Genomic DNA, 25,613 nt, shown 5'->3' with positions numbered 1-25,613 from the left:
TATTGTACAAAATACTTACTACGACAGAACCATCGTACCTAGCCCGTAGATATTTATATTTTTCAGACTTTCATACTAGAAGCACAAGATAACAAGATAATTACTTGCTCTCCACACCAAGTCAATATTCTGATTCATACTCAAAATCCTTCACCGTAAGTACTACATGCCTGTGGAAAAGTTTACACAACGTTTCTACAGTTGCCATATTTAAAATATCTGTAAATTCCTCTCTTTTATGTAAAGATAAAGATACTGCTAGCACATGAGGCATCTTCGTTTTACCAGATTATTAATAACCATGTATGGACACACAACCAATAGGTAACCTATGTTAATTTGTACAGCATATATATTCACACTTCTACTGCCACCATATGCAATATGCAACTTAGGTTTCTCCGTGTTATTTTTTCCTCTATTGTATATTAATTTCTTGTTTCGACGTTTTTGACTTCTTTTTTCAGTTAAGTAGTATATCCTTTTTATGTGGTTCAATACTTTTCTTTTTTAATTGTTAAAATGTCTATATATTGGTGCTTTCTAAAAAAAGGCAAAAGTATGCACGTGGTTAAGTGCTCGGAGAAGAAAGCAGAGCATTAACTTCGCCACATAAAAGAAGTCATAAATAAATAGATAAGAAGAATGCGAATAATATTTAGTATAAGCAACAGGTGAACATGTTTCTAACAGCGTCCTGGAGGTGAACGGGATTGAAAGTAGGCCCATATACGTTTACGCCTTATTCTTAATCTGAAATCCATGCATATAACCACGTACTTTTGAGACGTCGTCAGGAGACAAGTTAAACACATTCATGTACTCCGTATTAAAGACAAAAGAGTCATATAAGTTGAATTTCTTTGTCTATAGATTAAAGGTTTACGTTCAAGCTTGAACAGTAAGACTTATTGATAATAGTCTTCCGGGTATATTGGAAATGATGCACAATATACTCGAAAGACTATTATTAATTATGTTCATCCTAATTCATAATAGCTCTGTCAATAACCTTATTTTTGAACAACCAAAATTGCTTGTGTCTTGGGATTGACACCCAAACGCAATAGTGCATATTTTGGGCAAGAGTACGTCGTAACAAAACATGTATAATAGTTATGAATATATTTGGTTGCAAATAATCTCTAGTTCTTAGTAAATCGAGACATTACTTTACTTTAACAGACATCCTAGAACGTACGGTAGCAAAATACACGTAAAATATTTTACCAGAAGACACTAGAGTAGCAATCTCGTTTGAAACAAAATTGACCTTTAAATCGTAGGCAAACCAGATTGAGGGATTTTACGAAATTTAATTATTTTCATGCAATTCTAGTTTGAATTATATGTTAATAGATATTATGTTCCAAAAGAGAAAGACAGGAATATGCTGAAAATATTCTAAAAGAATGACAAAATTGATTTGAAAACGAACAAAGTTTTTCGCAGCTGACATGTTTCCCGTCACTCCTTTTAGATATATTTGCGTTCGGTGAACTTTATCATCAGAGTGGACAACAACTTAGCTTATTTGTAATAGCAGAATCCACAACTTAATATCTAAGGACCATTCCTTCCGTAAATAAGATCATTATCATGTGGCTGCATACGCTTTATATGAATAGGAACTAGTAGATAGTCATGGTTACGCATCGCAATTTTGGCCCTTTTTGTGACCAGATTATTTAGACATAAAAATTAATGAAGCTGTACTATGCGCAGAGTATTCCCATAACTACAATGTTAAAGTGAGATCGCATAAGCTTTTATGACATTTAAAATCATAAAAACTTACATCTAAAAACTTACATCTAAATCTACAACTCTTCTAATTTATAATGACCCCATGGTAGGGTATTGATCCCATCTTTTAAAACACATCTCATATCTAGTGATGGGATTTTTACCGGTAAATATTTTTTGGGTATTTACCTTGGGTAAATACCCAGGTATTTACCCAAATTGGGTAAATATACGGGTATTTTTCATTTTCAATACTATATGTGGAACAGACGTTTTTTCGCAGTACGTAAAAAAATCAGAATGTAAGAGTTGATCCAGTAGAAACCAGAACAAGTATTAAAAGGCAGTAAATTTATTATTTTGATTAATACAAATGATTTATGTTGTTGTTCCTGTTTTGATAATAGTAACATAAAACAAGTGTGTTTCTCCAGAAAGCAAATTTTAAAAACTGATGACTGAAAAAGACAGCATTTTTTTTCTACAAATAAAGAAACTAAAATAATACATAGAACGTGGATAAGTACTTTTCTTTCAATTTACATTTTACAAGTGACTATGGGGAACATGTTATTAATATTGACATGATTTGAAATATTTTTCTGTCACATCATGTATGCTTTATTAACTAGAAATGAAACGGTAGGAGTATATATGCGCGGACTTTCACACTTAAACTACACTTGCTAGCTAAACATCAAAATGTAGTAAAAACTGAGCTGTCTGAAGCCAAATTGAAGTAACTGCATTTTCGTGTTTTGCGGAAAATTAGCATTCTTGGAAACAAGATAGATAAAGGGCCATTGGAAAATGGGCTTCAAATGACAGTTACGTCAGTTTCTTTAATTAGTTTCTGTTTCGGTGGCATTAGATTTGTACGCCTAATTGAAATGGTTTTATGCTTTAATTCAAAATTCGGCAAAATGCAGTTAGTTCACTCTGATTTCAGACATCTCAATTGGCAGCATCATCCACGTCATTTCTATCATAAACCTAATAAAAGAACAAATGAACTACAGAACATTCAAGATTTAGCAGCATTCTCCAAATATTCTATACACATAACTGAAAAGCGTTATCTCGTTATGGGATAGCATTTCTACTAAGATTACTCATCAGATTCATCGGATACATGGAATGAATATATGGAATCATCGCTGCTAATGTCTTCATCTATCTCGCACACGGAAGAAATGTCACTGTCACTGTCTTCTTCAGAGTCTTTCCTTTTCCTTGGTACTCTAGTGCATTTCAAATGCGATGAACTTGTATCTTGCGATAACGTATTTTCTAAGCCTTTCTGCTGCTCTGACTCAACAATCTTCTCTGTCTCTGTACGGTGTGTTGATACTTTCGGCTTTTGTTTCCGGTGAAGCAGTTTCCAGTTATAAGCTATATACGTAATTTTTCCGGCTCTGGAAGTAGTCAGTCTATTCCTTGACTTAGTATGAATTTTTGAAATGTACTAAAGGATCTCTCTGTGGCGGCTGATGATACCGGTGCTGTTAATATCCGTGTGCAACTTCAGATAAGTGGGTACTTCCACACAAATCTTGCCACCAAACTACTGGGTTCATTTCCCCTGAACTTGTCCAAATGAACTTCTTGCCCCACAAACCTTCTTTGGCCTTGTAGTGTGCGAAATCCTTCATCACATTTACAAGATTTGCTTTCATGTTTTCTGCAACCTTGTGTATGAACTCCAATCCATCAACATGTTGTTCTGGAGTCAAGTCAAACCCCTGTGATGATGGATCTAGCAATGCTACGGCATAGTGAATCGGTTGGAGTGCTGTAACTTTTCTGCTTTCGAAATTATGAAGAATATTTGTTTCTTCTGCTTTGGACAATGGGAATTCGGGAACAGATTTTCTTAATTGCTCTTCGATTTCTTTGACAGCCGGAAAAACTCGGTGTATGTTACATTCATCAGATTCTAATACATATATCCAGGATACTATTGGTTTGAGAACGTGTATTAGCTTTTCAACTGTCACCCAGAAACCTTCATCGTCAAGTAACCTTGCTTTGTGGTCTTTGATAAATGCTGTATATCTTGCAGTGGTTTCGTGAACAGCTAAGTTCTGTAGGGTGACTTTTGTAGCTTTCAAACTTTCAAGGGATTTTAAGTAGCTTCCCCAACGGGTTTTACATGGAAGAGTAAGAGAAGTGTGTATGTTTTTCTCATTGTTGATTGCATGAAAAAGTGCATTCAAGACCTGAGTATTTCTAACTGTGTTAATGATGTCTATAATATTTGTCATAAATGATGAAATTGAAAAACACTTCAAAATATCACTGCAGACAAGGTTCAATGTATGTGCTATACATGACAATGGTTGCAAATAGGGGTACTTTTCTTGCACAAGAGAAAAAGCCTTCTGCATATTTGCTGCATTATCGCCAATGAGAACAAAGAACTTACTGGGGTCGTATTTTTCAATGACTTCAAATACTTGATCTCTAATGTACTCAGCAGTGTGACGATTGTCTTTCGTGTTTATAAAGTGAACAAATATTGCATGAGGGTTGGTAATAATGAAATTGATTATTCCCTCGTTGCGAACATTACTCCAACCGTCACATTGAAGATTTAGATATTTCGAATCGTGTAGCTCTACACGCAGCTGTGTTTGCATTTCATTAAACTGGGCATCAAGTTGCCAAGTTGACAACGACTTTCTATCTGGAAGTTTGAATGAAGGTCTTAGACGCTTGAAGAAATCTATCCAGAGAGGATGTTCCACCATGGACAATGGCGCTCCAGTTACGTAGGCAGCTTTCGCTAGCATTCTGTTTAACATTGCCTAGAAGATAAAATATAAAATTATGTTGTAAAATAAACCATCATAGGTTGAACGCATATCTTAACCTATTCCACTAATAAATACATAAGATTATTTGCATACATAACCAGCATGCATTCAATTTTCACTGTAGGTACAAATTTATCACATGGAAAAAATCAGCAACAACTATATCTGTTACGTGTTCCCTTTACGGAAAGTTGTTAACCTAGAAATCTAGAAATGGAAAACAGTTTCTGATCTTAGCCAAGTAAAATTCAACCATTTGTGTGAAGATTGTGCGTTTGGTTGGAATTGTTTTTTAAAAGATAATATTAAAAACGAAATAATATTTGAAATTATGCCCTTGTGCTTAACAATTCTATATTTCATAGATTTTCTATAAGTGTTAGGAAATGACGTCACATTTGACAATTGTCGTTCACCCCCATGCAACCATCATTTTCTAAAAACGTACTAGCAGGAATATGCTCTTGGTTCTCCTGAAAAAAACTGCTGGTATTTCCTAGTTTTCAACATAAATTGCTGGTACGCTGGAAATTGACACAATACACACATGCTTGTGGTATATGAGAAATTTTGCTGGAGCAAAGTGAAAGCATGAGTTTTAACGTGAGAAGTGAATATTGTACATATTTTTGTCAATAACGAAGTTCATTGTACACATGTAATGAAAGTAAAAAGATCAATGTTTAAAAGTTTTCTGCTAGGGGTAATAACCCAGATAAGAAACTAATGAATAAAAAGTGAAAAAAGTACAGATGAATAGTTCCTGAATCAATTCACACATTAAGAATGTTCTTCTATTTTAATTCTGAACTAAGCGAGTTGGAAAGGTCATTCTTTTAAGTAATTCATTCGTTTAATTTCGATGGAAAGAATGGTAACAAAATTTCTAATAAACATTACTTACGTAGTGATTAACGTGAACCTTGGGAATTTGGATGCATGTCTTAAACTACAAGTATCATACATTTCTCACATAAACGTCAATATTTTCTTGGATAATGTTCTTAACACTCGACCATTACTTGACTTAACCATTTGGCCATTATTTACAATATGTAAACTGTTGAGAATATTTGGAATGTGTTTGACCAATCAATTTTGATCTGTCGTTTCTTAATTCATTCCACAAGGTCACATGAGAAGTTCTTGAGTTATATGAAACAAAATATGTAATACAATTAGTAAAAAACACTTGCGTCATTCATTTTTTTCGACTCTTCGATTCCGTGATTTGTTCTTTCTGTTTCGCACAATTTTATAAAAATGGTAAAAACTTCCCTATTCTTAAGCTAACCTGTTCCTACCTGTACTTTACTTATCAGTATCTTGCTCTACTCTACCCTACTCTATTATACTACTCCCTTTTAAAGCGATCTTACCTTTGGATGTACAGTTGGAGCATTGGAATCGAAAGAAGAAATCACTGAATCGAAGAATTGAAAAAAAAAAAGATTGAAATGGCTAAAGTAAAGACTTCCCGTTACATTAATTACACTAGTTAACTGTTCTTTGCCATTTGCAATTTTTATCTGATTTTTGAGACACGTTGTTATCACTTCGGACGAGCAAACTACTCCCTTCTTGCTCTAAACAAAACGGAACTTGATACGTGATGGACATGTGAGCTCTTTAACCCATTAACTTACATGTGTTACGCTATGCATATGTATACTTACGTTTTCATCAGCTGTCATTGTATCCATAAAAGTAGCAATGCTACTAAATGAACTTTGTTCATTCGCGGAGGAGCTCCTCTTATATGAAACTGGCATCAAAGTTTTATCAGTCACACTCGTCACTAAAGAGTCATCAATGCTCTTACTGGTACTACAACTTGGCGTAGGTGGTGCACTTTCATTCACTTGTTCCGTCCCAATATTTTGCCAACAATCCGACAAACTTCTTCCTTGTAAACCTTTTAAAATTGTTTTCTTCAAACTTTCAGGACACTTGAAACACTTATTCACATGATCTGACATTTTATTTACATTTGCGTGTTTATAATTTTTACCACAGTACTTGCAGTTTACTGATTTATCACTTCGTACATTGTATGCGCTCCAAACATAACTTTTCCTTCTACCCATTTTCAGTTTTTTCTCTCTCTAAGTAAAATAAAACTTAGGAAACTCAATTAAGGTAAGAGGCACGTTTACTCTCAACAAGTCTCAAAGCTAATATCAGTACCGAACTAAATTAGAAACGGGGAAGATTGAAACAGTGTTACCAGATATAAATTGAGTTTCCAGTGTTGCAAGTTTGCATCTTTCTTTATCCACATTTGTGTCTGGAAGATTTTATACTGTTATTTTAGAATCCACTATGTCTTCTTATTATGTAATCTTGCAGTTTGTAATAAATACCCATTTTTTGGTTAGGTAAATAAAATTTCGGTATTTACCGGGTATTTACCCAATTTTTATTTACCTACCAAGTGGGTAAATACCCAAGTCCCATCCCTACTCATATCATCCACACAACTTAAAGCTAACTTATTTACTTCTATACTGTACAAATCGTGCTTATAACTTCTAATCAAATTCATCTTCTTATAATATTCTCTTTGGCTAATCAAACAGTCCTTATATTCGTTAAATGTAAGTTCTTTATACACAACACTCTTCTTAACACCTTTAGCTTTCTTATAACACTTTTTTTTTTATCGAACTTACCTTTAAAGACATTATGTGTTAAATCTATTTGAGGTGCTTTTATACTATACATCATACTTCTTAAACCTACAAACTCTTCTATGATTGTGCCTTTAATTTCATCCTTCATCTTACCAAGTATTTTCTTATTGATTTGTGGTATTTTATATTTGTTATCTTTAGGGTAATCACTCGTGTCAAAGTAATCAATATAATTTTTCATGTCCTCGTACAAATCTTTTGTTTGGATATGGTATATATAACTATCGGTATCTGTATAACATACTTCTATTTTGTCTTGATATTTTGGTTTCATCACATTATAATGGAAATCGTACATTAAATATTTTGACAAATCTAGAATTGACATACCAACATAAATCGGTTTGTAAATTGCACTTTAATCTTGTTCATGTGAACTGCTACTAAATTTTCTGTAAAAACTGTAGTACTTTTATAATTTGGTTTTGCTACAAGCTTGTCGTATTTTTTCTCATCACTTACAAGTTTAATATTAACTCTCCTTCTAATATTCTCCATAGTCTTCCCAAATGATGAATTATTCATGAGCTTATAGAAGTCTTTTTCAAAATCATTTCTTCCTTTCGTTCTCATTTGTGTGTTTAAATCAATATATTTATTTAACCAATCTGATTGTTTGAACTCTATTACTCGACGTATCTTGTTAAGTTTTAATCCAAGTGAAAGACATTGTTTTAGGTTTCGATAGTGAATTACATATTGTTCTTTGTTATATAGGGTTGTTAGTAGCTTCGATTGTTTTGAAGCAGGCGGACATATATTTTGAGGAGCTAATGGATAGTCTTTGTGATAGTCATGTAATCCTTTAGGATATTCAAAATATATAACCAGTATCAGAATTATCAGTTATACTTGTAAAATCTATTTCTCTTATCTCATCTTCACTTAACCATCTAAATCCCTTATACGGTAGACATTGACTCATTGCCCACCCATACAAGTTATTGGCATCTAGATACATTAAGTAAGAATCTTCTTTATTCTTATCATAATCTTCCATATAATTATTGTTTGCTTTTACATATCTTCTTGAGCATTGACTAATCCTACCTCTTATACCTTTCTCTTACCATTAATACCATTTCATAATCCCACAACAATTCTAACTTTATATTTGTCATCTTTAACATTGCATCCCAAGCTAAACCTGGTGCCGTCATATACCAAGCTGGATCAAGATCATAAGTTTTAAGACATGTTTCTCTAAAGTTCTCAAACACGTCTGCTAACAATAATACATCTGTTTTCAAATATAAATCATGGTATTTTCCGAGATTCTTAATGTCAAATGTTTCCCATACTTTCTTTGCATGTTCATAATCTTCATCACTTATATGTGTGTTCAAAAGCTTGTTGAAGAATGCTTCCTTTAACGGTAATTTTCTTTCTCTAAACCTATCCCAATTGTTAACATAATCATATGGGTAAACACATTTTCTTAGTACAAGTTGAAACTGTTCTTGATTAGGATAAAACGGTTGTGTATGCATCATTTGCTCAGGTTTCAAGTTTGATGATAATTTGTCTAAACTAGAAGCCATAAATCTAAATGAATCTACAAATTTCAATTTAATAGTTCCAACCTTTTTACTGAATGATATGTATCTTTCTTCATTATTGGGTATTAGATCTATTTCTTCTTTATTACATCCAAGCTCTTTTATAAACAAGTGTGAGTCATATCCTGTCAAGTTATGTATGATCACTGGTACAAACTTTGGTACTTCGACTTTTAAATTGCAGTTATTACATAGACGTGCTACAAATTTTCCTGTTATATGATCGTGATGCTTAACTTTATGATTTTCTTTAGTATACTCCTGCTTACAGTAATAACAACATTTAGATTCATTGAACTCTTTTCTCTGATTTTTGTTAATGGTAATTCGTTATTTTCTTTGTATATGTTCGATATGTGTTTGGATTGTTTTGTTAACAGTCTTATAAATTTATTAGCGGCGTTCTTACCTCTATACAAAACAGGATTGGATTTACTTCCATCGCTCTTTACTACATAATAACAAAATCCAGATGGTTTATGTTGTTGATATTTTTTCGTATATGGCTCGTTATCCGGATAACATTCTTCACAACCCATAACTTTATGTAGCAAACATTCAAAATCAGCATAAATCACAAATGGCATTTTCATTGTGAATTGGTAGTTTTTAAATTCAACACATTTACCTTCTTCAGGCATTATTATTTTTACTGGTTCATTTAACGAACAATCTTGCTCATGTTTATTTAAAGCGTCTTGTGAGTAAAAGTATAAAAAAACATCTATCACATAAATATTTTCGAGCTCTCTTTTTAGTTAATTGTGTACATACTAGTCTGCTTAAATCCTTAATCCAACAATAATGTGTTTTATCTTGGTCTTCATTTTGTTCTTTTATATATAATAAATTGACATGATTTTCTTGCTTGTTTTGTGTGTGATGCAGTATATAGATTGAATAGTCTTTATCATATGCACAAACATTTATAGAAATATTAAGTAATTTTTCAGCTCTTGGAATATCGCATAGTTTTACAGGAAAATGAATATTTTTCAATTTTTCTTCTAAGTATTTTACAGCTTGCTTGTACTTGGAAGGTCGTTGTGAATCTTTATTAACTGGGTATAGTGCAGAACAAATTGAATATAAGAAACATTTTTCATCTTCGTTCTTTACATTTATGATTGCTTGTTTATTTTTAATTTTATCAGGTAAATCTATGCATGTTGATCCTCTATATGGCGTATATTTTACGATTGCTAGTTGTAAAAAGTTAATGTTTATAAGAGCCCAGCCAGAACCTCTAGCTTGGAACTCAACCATTCTTGTTCTTAATCTTTGTTTCATCTTAGTTATTTATTCTTTTAAATTACTCGATTGATATATTTCTTGGTTTTCAGTGTTAAAATAGAAGTTTTGAGTTTCTTTACCTTTCTTATATGTACAACTTATATAAATACTAGCTTTCAATGAACTATGTTTACTTAAGCTAATTTGTAATCTGTTTAATATAGCTTTAGATGTTGCAGTAATATATTGTTAAAGTAGATCTTGTGGTTTGTAATCTGTTGTAAATTCCCATGTTTCTAATCTTGATTTCATTGTCGTTTCTTTGAGTTTTACATCAATTGGTACTGATTCAACTTTGATTTTCGGTTCTTCAATTATTTCTTGTTTAAATGGGAATATATCTCTAATCTGTCTTCTGCTTTGTTCATCACCATATTGTTTAAGAAGGTTTATTAGTTCTGCTTTTCTTAATCGAGAATATTTTTTGATTCCCTTTTCTTTACATTGTCGTCTTAACTCTATTACAGTAAATTTACTATAATTACTCATCTTATTTACTATATAGAAAATCTTACTACTCAATTTTTATCTTCGCCGGATTATTACTATTCATTTTTGTACTATTTTTTAGTTCCATATATCCTAATACAACGCTTAACATTGTACACTCCTGCCATTGTCTACATATTACGCGTTGTATTAGAACACGACTTTGATGAGAATAACCCATCAAAGTCACATATACAAATATTAAAATTAAATCATTTTTGTAAACTTCCTCCTCCTCATCATCATAATCATCACTACCATATTTATATCCATCATCACTACTCAAATCAGATATTTTTGTTGCATTATTAATAATTCTTTTTCCTTTAACAGTATTTGCTTTTCTAGTAGTGCTGCTAAGAGTTTAAGATCATGATGAATTAGTTTAAGTCTATCATGTAATAAATCAAATTCTTTCTCCATATTTATTATGTAGAAAACCAACAAAAATGAGATAAATTTAAAAAATCTAAGAATGAAAACGAACATGACTAGTGCTAAGGAAATATTATCTTACAAACATATATTTGATTGTGTATGTAAATATTTAGATATTGGTGGTTATAATGATGAAGACAAAATACATTTTGGCATCTCCATAGGTATGTTAGATCATTTGTTCAAGAAAGCCAATAAAGAAAAGAACTCATTTCTTATACAAAACATTCTCTGTACAAACGTTATGAACTTGTCAGATGAGATATTAGATTCACTAACTGATGAACAATGGTTATCAATAGGTTATGATGATTAAGAGGAGGAATATAACTATGATCACATTAACGAAGATTTCATACGCAAATATCTGCAGAAAGTTAATTTGAGTGAAATATGTTCATAGAAAAAGTTATCGGAAGAGTTTATAAGAGAGTTAGCTGATAAAGTTGATTGGGAGATTATTTCAGGAAGCCAAGACTTATGAGAAGACTTTATAAGAGAATTTGCAGATAGAGTTGATTGGAAAGAAGTATCGTATAATCAAAATCTATCTGAAGAATTTATTACTGAGTTTATAGACAAAGTTGATTTTGATGCTATATCTTATGGAAACAAACTCTCTGAAGCCTTTATACGAGAACATGCAGATAAAGTTTCTTGGGGGCGCTTATCTGGAACTCAACAATTATCAGAAAACCTTATAAGAGATTACGCTGACAAGGTAGATTGGGAATTAATTTCATTGTTTCAAAATTTAACAGAAGGATTTATTGCAGAGTTCAAAGACAAAGTTCATTGGCATAACATTTCAATTTATCAACACCTCTGTGAAGAGTTTATATATTTATTTAGACATTACGTAGATTGGAGAGTTATAATAAGAAAATACCGTAATAATCCCGATTTAGGTAGTATATTAAATTTAGCATTCGATGTTACAACGAATGGTTTGTTTAATGTTTAACTAATTACCTTTTATGATTATTATATCATAAAAGCCGTAACCTTAATTATCTAATATTAACCTTAATTATCTTTTATGATTATTATATCATAAAAGTTGTAACCTTAATTATTAGATATTAACCTTAATTATCAGATATTAACACTAGAAGGACCAAGCCGTCATTTTGACGGCATCACGTAAAACAATTTTCTATATCTCATATATTTCTTTGAGTTATGCAACCATACTTTAGGACTTTTATTATTTTAAAGAGAGGCTTAATATAGCATATAAACATTGTGTGTCTATTTTAAATAAATACATATTTTTGTTGTATACCCCTAGAAGGACCAGACCGTCAATTTGACTGCCTCATTTAATAATCTATATTTTGTTGTTGATGTGGATAGTTTTTCGGGTTGTACGCTATATGATAATATCTCTGTTGGAAATAATAAAATTTGAAATATTTTACATTATTTTTTCCAACGAGTTTGCTATTTGATATATGTTTTATTTCTGCTTTTTATTGGTGTAAGGGAAAAAATATGGTACTTCTTTGAATGGTTTTCTTCTTCAATTATGTTTGTATCTCGTTGGTAATATTGTTCTCTGTATAAATAAAGGTTTTTTTTGAAGGTACATATGAATAATTACAAAAGCAACATGATACTTGATAAAATGTTACGTGCTTTCTAAGATTAGAGTGAAAATGAATTTCGCTTGGAAGAACAACAGGGAGATTACTTCGATGAAAACAGCAGTAGTAGCAAGAATGAAGTGTCTGAAGCTACTTATTCGGATAAGAGGAAGGAAACAGATACAGAAGTTTCCAGAAGTAATCGATCAAATATCTATATAGCAGGTCATGGGACACGTTGGAGTAAAGTGGATAGACAGGACAACGCTGGGCGTACTGCCTCACACGACATCCTTCGCGAGAAACCTGTTTGTTATATTATGCGTTACATCATATTGAAGATGATGATTTTGGTAGTGCTTTTTGCTTGTTCATAGACGAGACTATGCTGAGAAACATTCTGAAATGCACCGTTATTGAAGCTAAAACAGCGTCAAGATTTTCTTTGGCCACTGTCAATCGCAGAACCCGTTTCATTTTTAGCAATATTGAAATTTCGTGTAGCTTCAGATATACCGGTAAAGAAACTATAGAACGTAAGCTGTGGACCAGTGTTTTACAGAAAGAGTATGGAAAGAAATATATTTCTTTAAATAATGAAGTATCTTTGATTTGATGAAAAGTACCCTAGTTCTTCAATGCTGAAAGCAAACAAGCTTGCTTTGGTATCATCTGTGTAGAACTTATTCATTGAGAATTGTATCAGGCACTGTAAAACTCACGACAGTATTTGTGTGGATGAACAGTTATTCTCTAATAAGATGAGATGCAAATACATGTAATATATGCCAAACAAGCCTGACAAATTTGGATTCAAATGTGGTTGCTTGCAGTTGTAAAGTCACGGTATGAACTCAAAGGTATTCTCTACCTGGGAAACGACTAAGAACGATGTCGGGACTTACAGTTAGGCGAATATATTGTTCTGAAGATGATGAATATTTTTCTAAACAGAAGACGGAATGTTACTTGCGATAACTTTTCTTACAAGTTAAAAATTAGCCGAATCTTTGAAAAAGAAACAGACGACCTTTATTGGTACTATGCGTCCTAAAATAAGAGAACTCCCCAAAATGTGCTTGAATCAGAAAGAAAAGGTTATATTCACTACAAACGTTTATGGATAGTAATCAGAAAATCCACTCACAGTAGACAAGTGGAAGACCGAGAAAAGTGTTGCTGTCTTGAGTTCAGTGTAGTTGAAATAAATTATATTGTAAATGCAAATTTACTTTCATGTAATACAAAGTTTGAAATAAAAATAATTATTTAGGTGTATTATACACAGGATCTGTACTAAAGAAAAATAGCCCAGCCAATTTCAACAGGGCATGTAGGGTGATCACGTGACTAGTAAAAAGATTTCATACAAATAAATGTACGTATTATTTCTTTATTTTAATTTTTCATGTCACTGTCGTGTGGGCGAACTTCCGAACATATTGACGGGGTTAAGTGGATCACCCTGTATTATATCACGAAAAAAATTACATAAAACATAAGCTAGTCGATTAAACAGATTAAGTTGAAGCTAAAATAAGAGAAATATAAAGAAACATTATATACATCTCTTGCAATTAAATAGCCGTCAAAATGACGGCCCGGTACTTCTAGGGAGGTAAATATTTTGGTCCTTCTAGTGTTAACTGATCATATAAAGAATCAATTTCTTTAATCAATTCTTCTTCTGATAGTGATGTCCAAAACTCATTACTCTTACCTTTAAGAATATCTAGCTCTCTTGTTGCATTAGGTTGAATAGCTTAATACTCTCAGGATCTCTAAACTTTTCATATATTACTAAATGATTCGGATATTTTTCTTCTGCTTCATTTAGAGGCTTATATAGGCTTCTCTTCTGACATCTGATTGCATAATAAGGGAAAGGATCATTAGGTTTGTTCTTCTTATATATGATTAGGCAATTATCTTTTGAAACATTATCCTTATATGGTGCTGCGATTGATTTAAGATGATTTATTTCCTTTTTTGTTTACATTGTTTATACGTAATTCATTCATTTGTTGTTCTATTTCTTCTACTCTTCTTTGCAACTCTTCTTGATCTTCTTGAATCTGCTTAAAGTTTTGTGTGAAGTAATCTTCTATAATATTATAACACTTATCGTAAAACTCATTCGAGATCCAAAACGAAATACTTAATATTAGTTGTTTTCTTACATATGTTAGTGTTAACTTTATATTTGTCTCTCTTTATCCACCTTTGATTGTGTACATACAGCGGTTGGTAGAATCGTCCCCATCGCCTTTTTTATTGTAATAGTCTAAAGCTCTTTTGATTTTTGTAACTTTAACCATTCTTTGAATATGTTACCACCACTCTGACACAACTTAGTAGCATTGAAATATCCTGTGTTTTTATCTATAATCAATTTAAAATCACCAAAAATACCATACCAATAATTGTCTTTAATCTGTTCATAGCAAATATTTAAACTAAGAGAATTATCCATAGTACTCATATTTATTGTATAGAAAATCTTTATTTTTATTTTATTTTTTTTTTTTTTTTGCCGGAGCATCACGATCTTGACATAGCTTAGTAGCATTGAATTAACCTGTATTCATCTTTTATGGAATAATAACCATAAAAGACAGCATTTATATTTACACTACAACATTACTCTTATCTACCCAACTATTATGTGAATCATCAAATCCTAACCATTTAACGTATACTTTATCACCTTTCTTTCTTAACACCTTATCCACCAAGTATTCATCTTTATGTTTCGTCTTTAATAGTTCTGGTTCGTAAAATCTACCTTGTACATCCTATTCTTCTTTAATTCTATATGTAGGTGGATTAGATGGAATAACTTCATTAATAACAAATACTTCTGTTGACCAATTAGGTGTATATCCTTTCTCAAAAAACCCTTTCGATTTACTTAAACGAACATAATCACCTAATTTGTATTTGGGTTTAACACGCTTATATTCTTTTTGATACACTTTCTCCAATATTGTTCGCTCATTCTTCTTATTAACTTCTATAGTTTTTAAACCAATTGTTCTATGTACTCTATTATTATACTCACTAACCAATGTTGGTAATATCTCTATCCATTTTTAATTCCCTTGTGTTGTGAACCTTTTCCACATGTTTTGTTTAAGTGTTCTATTAAATCTCTCAACAACAGAAGCTTTCTTACCACTATAGGTTCAGTAATGATTAATCTTATTTTCCTCCATCAACTTCTTAAACTCTTTATTGTAAAACTCTTTACCTTGATCACCTTGTAAGTTACTAGGTTTTCTCGTTTTTAATATGGATTCGAATGCTTCTGTAACATTCTTCCAACTCTTATCTTTAACAGGAACAGCAAACGCATATTTCGAGAACAAATCTATAATCGTTAGCAGATACTTATAAATTTATTTAATTTGGAAACACCTTTTAATACTCCACTATCCATTTCAACAAGGTCAGCTTGCCAAAGATCATCGATACCTTTTATAACTACACTTAATATGTCAAAGTTTTTTCTAGATGGTTTGTCAATTTCTTCTATAATGTCTTCTCTAATACCTTTACCTTCTTCTAGTCAATCGGGCTTTTAACGAATTGAGTTTTAGTAACACCACATACAGAACAAATACCTTTCTTTAGATATCTTCCATTCTTTGTTTGTTCTATTCTAATGCTATCTTTCTCCGTATTTGTTAATTTCTATCACTTAACACAATACATCATCATTATTTATTGTATAGAAAATCAACAAAAAAAATAAAATTTATCACTACCTAATACTATACTTTTAACATTATCATCATCATCACTTGATTCGTTTTCATCTTCTGTTTCTATATACATAATAATCAATAATAATTTACCTTCTTCCAATTTAGAATCTTTGGTTGGTCTAACTGATCATATATATTGTAATATCCTATGTGATGTCGTAAACAAGCAGTTCCACGCTTCAATGTTTACAAACAACACCACATGGTTCGGCAAGAGGATCTTCCACCAGAGGGACCTGTAATCACATGCAGACGACGGCTTCTGGCCCCTCCCACGGAGCAGAAGACGACATCGGAGCAGCAGCGCCACCACCACCCAAAAGGACCCTATAAATTGGATGGACGAAGGCAACTCGAGACCAGTTCTCTGGTGACCCTCCTCTAGTCTGCTACGGGACTCTTGGAGTAACCTAACCCCAGGCCTCTAGTCTGCTACGGGACTACGCCTATCCTATCTCCTGGCTTAGCCTGCTACGGGGCTCTGTCTGGGAATCCCAACCTCAGCCGCTTAGCCTGCTACGGGGCTCTGTTGGCAACTTAACCTGCCTCTGCTTGCTACGGAGCATTGGTTCCTTAACTCCACTCCTCTTAGCCTGCTACGGGGCTCTGTTGGAGATCCTGTCTGCGACCACTCGGTCAAAGACTACCTTTTACTCACCCTTTTAAATAGAGACCAAATTGTATAGTATTTTGTACAAATACTCATATTTTTATAATAAAACTGGTAGTGGGAGACGATTCCGGACACTCTTTTTATTAACTGCTCTACCTCTTCCTTATATGAGACAAAATTACACAAAGTTTTACATGGTAGAGGCTTGACCGACTCAGAATAAGCTCTGAATACTCCCCTACCGGACAGTATTTTTATTAACCGGAAGTGGACTTTTTTTCTTTGGAAGGTATGTGAATTTTAAAGTGTTAGTGCTTTTAGTGAAGTGAATTTTGTTTATGCCTCAAACTAGAACTGGTAAAAACACTTTTCCAGAAAACATTTTTAACATGGAGCAAAATTCGCGCCCTTCTTTTAATATACCACACCTCACTAAGTATTCGGGACACGTTACGGAGGACCCCGATAGATTTTTTATGCTTTTTGACCATCTTGCATTATTGCATTCGTGGAATGAACAGAAAAAGAAAGAACTATTACCTATGTACTTACAAGATGTAGCACTTGATTTAGTCCTACAGTTAAAGGCCCAGAATCAGTTAGAAGCGCTTAATTATGACCAATTAAAAGACAAATTAGTTGCACTGAGTAGACCAAGATTACCGGCATATCGAGCGGAATTCGAAATTTTTCAAGTCCAACAAGGTGAAAACGAGCCAGTAGATGCTTATTTTCTCAGAAAATTAAGGGTCATTAGGCAAGTTTTGCCTCAGGCCACCGAGGAGCAGAAAATAAATTATTTATCCTTAGGTTTAAAGAAAACTTTTTTGCAAAAGATAGCGTTAGAAACATTTGCAACTGTTCACGCTTTACAAACGCATTTACACAACCTCGAGAAAGCAAATGACCTCATGAAGAAACGTGATTATGTGGAATTACAACAGGCATTGTATTCACTCTGCGATCAGAGTACACCAGTCAGCAGTTTGCATTCATCAGCAATCGCTGGCGCTTCCTTCCCTGTGCATCAACAACAACTGACCTATCCAATATGTAACCCAACACCTAGTTGGAATCAATACCAGCAACTAGCTCCAAATTTTCCTACACCTTCAGCACCACAGCTACAGGGTGCATCACAAAATCAGATAATTCCAAATCCTTCCCCCCAAGTTGCTAATCCGAATCCCCCTCCCGAACCCCCCGCGCCTAGCACATCTAGTAATTCCAGTGCAAACAATTCATTAGATTTCACTAAATTAGCAAATCAAATGGCTGAACTATCTCTTCTTGTAGCTCAAAATGCCATTAAGAACTCACAATTTAGAAGAGGTGGCCGTAACAATTATAGGTCGAAAAGTACAAATAACGGAAATCAAAATCGGCAGAGAAATGGAAATAAGAACAATTCTAAAAATAATAATAAAGATAATAATAGTAATCCTAGGCCGGAAACTGTTACAGTATGCGGTACGTGCTATAAGAAAGGTCATTCTTCCAGTACATGTTATAAGAACAATCAGCAGGGAAACGCCTAGGGGGGCCCCAGGACACACCCTCTCAAGAACATGTTCTGAGGGCCGAGAACCAGGAAAAAAGTGAACAACAAAGATTGGCAAATACATCACTTTATGCAGTAGCTCCGTTATCAGATAGAAGGGAGAACATCAAAATGTTAAATCAGGAACATAAATTATTAATTAATGTAACAATTAATAAAGAAAAATATCCTGTAATCATAGACACTGGCAGTTCATTGAGTCTTTGGCCTAAAAATTGGCTTCCACCAAACACAAAATTGATTCCTTTTAGCACTAATCTACGAGGAATTGAGAATTCCGTCGTAAATTTACGCTATATAGCTTTGATTACATTCAGAATTGGCTCAACAACATTTTCTCATTATTTCAGAATTTTAGAGCATGGAGATTTTTTGCCTTTATTCGGTGAAGACATTCTAAATCGGTTACAGACCAAAATTGACTTAAAGAATAACATGTTGTCAGTATACAAGAAACCACGGCCTCCGCAGTATCCAATTGAAATTGATACCCAGGAAAAATTATCTGCTAACGCTATGCATACAATAAAACAGCACAAGTCGGCTGATGTTTTTACAACACGAAAGGTTACCATACCAGCCAGGTCACATTTCTTTTTACCAATTAATATCAAGAATCGGCAAAAGAATAATAAATACTTTTTTATCTCTCCATTAGAAAATCTGCTGGACAAATACGGACTACAAACGTTGCCTACTAAAGTACCTAAGAATAATTTGACTTTATTGATATCAAATCCTACAAGTAGACCGGTAACGTTAGTAAAGAGCACCCCAATTGCGTATGTTGAAGAGAATGTTCAAGAAGTAGATTTACAGGGTGATTACCAAAAAGATGAACAAAATGACGAAACATTTTATAGAACGGAACAAGAAATTCAGAATAGGCTGGAAGAGACCAAGTCACTTTTTGATATTAAATTATTTGACATCAATCCAAGTTTAACGAGTCAGCAAAAGAAAGCTGTGCATGATCTACTTTTTAGATACAGGGATGTCTTTTCTTACACACCAACTGACATTGGCTACTTTCGTGGCTATGTACATAAAATAAGGATAGATAAAGGAGCCTCTTTTCATCAGAGATCACCTCCCATTGCATTGGCAGTAAGACCCCAAATTGACTTACAAATTAAACAACTTTTAGATGCCAATATTATTAAAGAAACTAGTGACACTTCCATTTCATCGCCACTTCTCATAGTGAAGAAGCCAAATACTTCAGAGTTCCGCTTAGTTCTCAACCTCCAAGCTTGCAATAGGTTCTCACACTACTTAAGTATACCATTTCAAAATACGGAGGATATTCTACACGTTTTAAGAGGAAAAAGCTCTATATCCACAATTGACATAAAAACCCCGTATTTCCAGCTATTATTGCATCCCAAAAGTCAAAAATACATGACTTTTGAGCTCAATCATACTAGGAAGGCATATAAGTTTCAACGTTGCGTAATGGGACACACTTCGTCCGCCGCTGCCCTAAGTATAGCTGTAAGAATGCTTTTAGAGGGACTACCACCGCGCATAACAGCCTTTGCGGATGACCTCGTTATAGGAAGCAAAAATTGGAAACAACAATTGTCAGACTTGGAATTGCTCTTTAAAAGGTTAAGGAAACACGATTTTAGAGCAAACCCGAACAAGACCCATCTATTACACTCGGAATTAGAAGTTTTAGGATTCACAATTAATGGAAAGGAGATTAAAATATCACCTAAAATTTCCAAAAAAATACGCAACTTTAAGAAACCAACCTCTAAACGCACCTTGAAGAGTTTCCTCGGACTATGCTCTTATTTGAGGACACATATTAAAGATTTCACGGAAAAGGTGGAACCATTTCAAATTCTTTTAGACAAAAATTCAAAATTTAAATGGACAACACAGCATGATGATCTATTTGAAAAACTTAAAACGGATATTATACAAGCTCCATCTTTATTTCATTTTGATCCATCATTGGAAATCCGAGCATATTCAGATGCTTCGTCAACCTCCGCAGGCGGCATATTGGCTTGTTATGATACTAAAACCAATCAGGAACGTGTTGTTTCCTATTGTAGTCGACGTTTTACTAAAACTGAGAGAAAGGCCTCCACATGGCAAAAAGAACTATATGCACTCATATATGTTCTTCGAAAATTTCGTTATTTCTTACTGAATAGAAAATTTAAATTATTTATAGATGCTAAATGTTTGACTTCACTCACTACCCAACCGGACAAAGTCGGAAAATTTAGTCGTTATAAAATATTTTTGGCAGATTACAATTTTGAAATACAGCACATTAAAAGTCAACAGCATCCTGCAGACATTTTTAGCCGCTTATAAGACAAACAAGATATACAAAAGGACGAGAATCAAGAAGTTGATAACTTCTCCGACACAGAAGACGCTAAAGTTTTTGCTTCACATTCTTTAGAGCACACTTTTCAAATCGACCAGTCCATTATGTTACCTAATTTAGCAGATGAACAAAGGAAGGACCCTTCATTTTCGGACATCATTACTGTATTGGAAAATAAAGAACCTAGCAAATTATCTACACTCCGTGCGGCGAAATATTTTTCTCTTAAAAATGGATTATTATATAGGACTCAGAAACACCCTCAATTAGGACTGCTGTATTTACTTTGCGTACCAAAATCTTTACTAGGCAAATGGTTCGAGGCTATTCATCACAACCCAATGGCACCACACTTTGGTTACACCAAGACATACCAGTCGGCGCTTAGGAAATACTATTTTCCTAACATGAAAGCTTACATAGCCAATAGAATAAAGACATGCAATCTTTGTCAAAAACTAAAGAAGTTACCAGCTAAACCAGCGGGCCAATTGCTACATCACCCATCTAAACCCATTGCCACTGCTTGGCAGTACGATTCAATTGGGCGAGTGCCGGTCGGAGATGGAAAATTCAAACACATACTTGTTGCTATAGAAATGTCCACGCGATATTGTGTCACCAAAGTTGTAGACAACATCACAGCAGAAGAAATTGAACAATTTCTCATATATGACATTATTCTTAAGTACGGATCTTTTTCATACCTGTATTTGGATAGACACCCTGTACATAACGCTAAGAGACTGCAAAACTTAGCAAAATTCTACAATTTTGAATTTAAATTTTGTGCAGCATATGACCACAAAAATCTGGGTGTAGTGGAAACATTTAACAGAATAATACAGAACGCTCTTAAATTTTTTGTACAGGAGAATCAAAATCAATGGCCAAAACTAATTCCATACATAACATTCGCAATTAATACATTTGTGCAAGCCGGAACTAAATACTCATCTTTTTTCCTCATGTATGGATACGAACCTAAGACCATCTCTGATATTGCATTAGCGTCAACTCCAACATTATGTGTCAATAAAGAACATTTGAATAAGATACGAGGGATCGTTCAGGATAATTTAATCGCAAGTTATAATAAACAGAAGAAATATTTTGACAGCAGACATCAACAAACTAATTTTGATAAGGGACAGAAAGTACTTGTATTCTTTCCCAATCGTCAAGTTGGGATACCAGAATCATTTTCATCCAAATATGTAGGACCTCTAGAAATTATCGAAAGAGTTAATCCTAATCTTTATAAGATCAAATTTCCAAATTCATATCGTCAAACAATACAGGAGATTTCAGTGGACCGGATCAAGCCATTTCATGAATATAGAGATCATATAGAACAAGAATAAATAACTTCATTTTATTTTCTACACGAGCGAAAAAAAAATGCAGTACTCACCACTAAGAAGAAAGAAATACAGAGACGCGAGTTCAGCAGATAAAACACTCTTCATAACGACACAAACATTCATTTCCTCTTTGTTTTATAAAAAGCTGATTCATTATTCTGCAACTGACTGAAGGAATGCTGACATCTGCATTTCCGTATTTAAAAGGCAAATGATCTTTTACAAGGACAGCTAACATATTTCTACATCATCGATAATTTTTTTCTTTTCCTCTGTGAACTACATATTGTCACTGACATTATGCACCATAAATATTGTACAGGATGTTCCAAAAGTTATGACCACGCTTACATTATACAGGATGACCAGGAATTCAGGACCATCATTATTATCGTCATTGACATTTAAAATTGGATTATTTTATTGTAATACATATCTTTAGTGCAAATATTTTACAAACTTTTACACCTTATACAGGGTGACCAAGAAATCACGCCGTTCAAACTTTCCAATATAAATTATCTTTATATCTCAGTATCAATAGTAGCTTTTTTATTACTCCTAACTCTTATAATTTTACATAGATTATATATCCGTCTTCGCTCGTTACCAAAAATATCCAAAACACCTCGCTTAGAAATATCTCCTCCAATTCCGATGGACACATTTAATACCAATATTTTAACTAAGGAGCAACTGACATTATAGGCTCCGACACCATTCACTATAAGTGAACTAATATATGTGTATTAAGCCAAAGCTTACAATAGCCCTACCTCGAGGGAAATGAAGTGACATATTAAAATGCACCGATCCTGCCTGTGATTAGGGACTAACTGTTTAGTGCTCTCTTCCGCTACCTTATTACTGCTCCGAAAAGTGATTTTTTTGTGTGTTGCAAGTGTTATTAATGTTTTTTTGTGTGTGATACCTCAGTGTTGCCAACCCTCATATAAAGAAAAATAACCCTTCGGCTTATTTTTTAAACAAGCCAGGGGGGTGTAATATCCTATGTGATGGCGTAAACAAGCAGTTCCACGCTTCAATGTTTACAAACAACACCACATGGTTCGGCAAGAGGATCTTCCACCAGAGGGACCTGTAATCACATGCAGACGACGGCTTCTGGCCCCTCCCACGGAGCAGAAGACGACATCGGAGCAGCAGCGCCACCACCACCCAAAAGGACCCTATAAATTGGATGGACGAAGGCAACTCGAGACCAGTTCTCTGGTGACCCTCCTCTAGTCTGCTACGGGACTCTTGGAGTAACCTAACCCCAGGCCTCTAGTCTGCTACGGGACTACGCCTATCCTATCTCCTGGCTTAGCCTGCTACGGGGCTCTGTCTGGGAATCCCAACCTCAGCCGCTTAGCCTGCTACGGGGCTCTGTTGGCAACTTAACCTGCCTCTGCTTGCTACGGAGCATTGGTTCCTTAACTCCACTCCTCTTAGCCTGCTACGGGGCTCTGTTGGAGATCCTGTCTGCGACCACTCGGTCAAAGACTACCTTTTACTCACCCTTTTAAATAGAGACCAAATTGTATAGTATTTTGTACAAATACTCATATTTTTATAATAAAACTGGTAGTGGGAGACGATTCCGGACACTCTTTTTATTAACTGCTCTACCTCTTCCTTATATGAGACAAAATTACACAAAGTTTTACAATATTAAAGTGTAATGGAAAACTTTCAACTAGTGTCTCATTTAAAAATAAGTCTATAAGATGTTTATTAAGACTTGATTCTATATGCATTAACCTACCTCTATAAAGAAATTTGTAGGCAGCAGCTAAATTATATACAAAAAAGGCTGGTTTCTCAAGATCATCTTCTGTCAATCGACATGGTAATTCAACAATTTCTTTTCTTGTAAGTAAATTAAACTCTTCTTTCACTGATTCAAGCTGTTCTAATGTTACAAAATCTTGTTTATCAATAGCATTAGATACATTAACCAATCTTTTATTCTTAAAATCAACCCAGGATGTAAAAACTTCTCTAGATTCTTCTATTATACTTTTAACATTACCAAAAATATCCATATTTATTATATAGCAAACGTCTTTAGAAAAGCTCTCTTTTTATGTACATTATAACAAAGAAGAATTGACCTTCTTCCATAGCTGAATTTTTATTTGGTTTAATTGTAATTATATCATTCTTGTTAAAGCTAAAAGGTATATTTTCAATCAAAGTATCACCCAAATATATGTCTAGAAAGTATTTATCCAAACTTAATTCCATGTGGATTATTTTTCCATTATAAATAAATGTATAAAAATTAGAAAGATTGAATATTTTAAAGATTGGCTCCTTAACATTCTTAATTCTCAATCGACATATTAGGGTATAGTTTCTTTTTGCATAATCAATTTAGTAGTATCCATCCTAACCTTTTGAAAATCTTCTTTCTTGATGTATGTGTCTTGTAACGTTTCTAATTCATCTTCAAATCGTTTTCTATCGTTTTCTAATTGGGTTTCTATTGACCTAAGTTGACTTACGCTAACAACATCATTTAAATTCTCCAACAATTTTAATTTTTCTTCACTAATATTAACATTATCTTTTCTATCTTTAACATTACCAAATATATCCATACTCATTTATTATAAAGAAAATGCCCATCCTAATTTTTCAAAACATTACTTTAACATCTCTATTTGTTTAGATGAGTGTTTAAAATCAATATCAATATGAACATCGTGCTTTTTCAGCAGATAGTTTAATACACATTTTAAGTTAATAAACAATACTCTTTTCGGATACAGTTCTTTAAAGGTTTCGTCTAAGTTTTCGAAGTCGTTTATAAGTTTTTCTTCCATATGTCGTAAGTTTAATGGTTTTTGATCGGTAAGGTGATAGTGTAATTAATAGACATCATCATAATATTTTATGTATTTATTTTTCTTTAGTACTTCTAAAACATTTTTTGTTGATATTAAATCTTTTGATATATCCCTAAATTCATCATTTAACACCTTGAACACATCTTCAGGATTAATTCTATCCTGTAAAGCTTGAAAACGAGATAACTGTAACTTAAATCTTTTTGTAGTATCATACCATGGTTTTCTTGCACAAGCAGCTCTCATTCCTTCATTAGTACTGTAAACAAAACCATTCGCTACAGAACAATCATCACAAATGTATGTACTCCTACATTTTGTTAATGACTTACTACCACAATTACTGCATCTTAATGGTCTAGAACTATAATTTGACAACATGTCCTTTAAGGTAATTATTGGATATAACTTTACTAATTCTTCTTCCGTATACAAAAATTTAGGTATTAACATTTTCCATAAACCAGTAACATTACATACGTT

At 33.3% G+C, this 25,613-nt stretch overlaps 1 protein-coding gene across 1 annotated transcript; it reads right to left on the bottom strand.

Moving 5' to 3' along the window:
• Nucleotides 1-3,251: 3,251 nt before the first annotated feature.
• On the bottom strand, nucleotides 3,252-6,826 carry LOC145682331 (uncharacterized). The gene is made up of 2 exons (XM_081753906.1): nucleotides 6,239-6,826; nucleotides 3,252-4,553 (listed from the first exon to the last, which is right to left on the bottom strand). The coding sequence occupies exons 1-2, from the start codon at nucleotides 6,647-6,649 to the stop codon at nucleotides 3,252-3,254; spliced, it is 1,713 nt and encodes a 570-aa protein (XP_081610032.1). The 5' UTR covers nucleotides 6,650-6,826.
• Between the last annotated feature and the right edge of the window lie 18,787 nt (nucleotides 6,827-25,613).

The sequence above is a fragment of the Thermobia domestica genome, chromosome 3 (assembly GCF_964235325.1).
Source record: "Thermobia domestica chromosome 3, izTheDome1.hap1.1, whole genome shotgun sequence".
NCBI classification, from domain to species: Eukaryota; Metazoa; Arthropoda; class Insecta; order Zygentoma; family Lepismatidae; genus Thermobia; species Thermobia domestica.
This window is presented reverse-complemented; position numbering and strand designations above follow the sequence as displayed.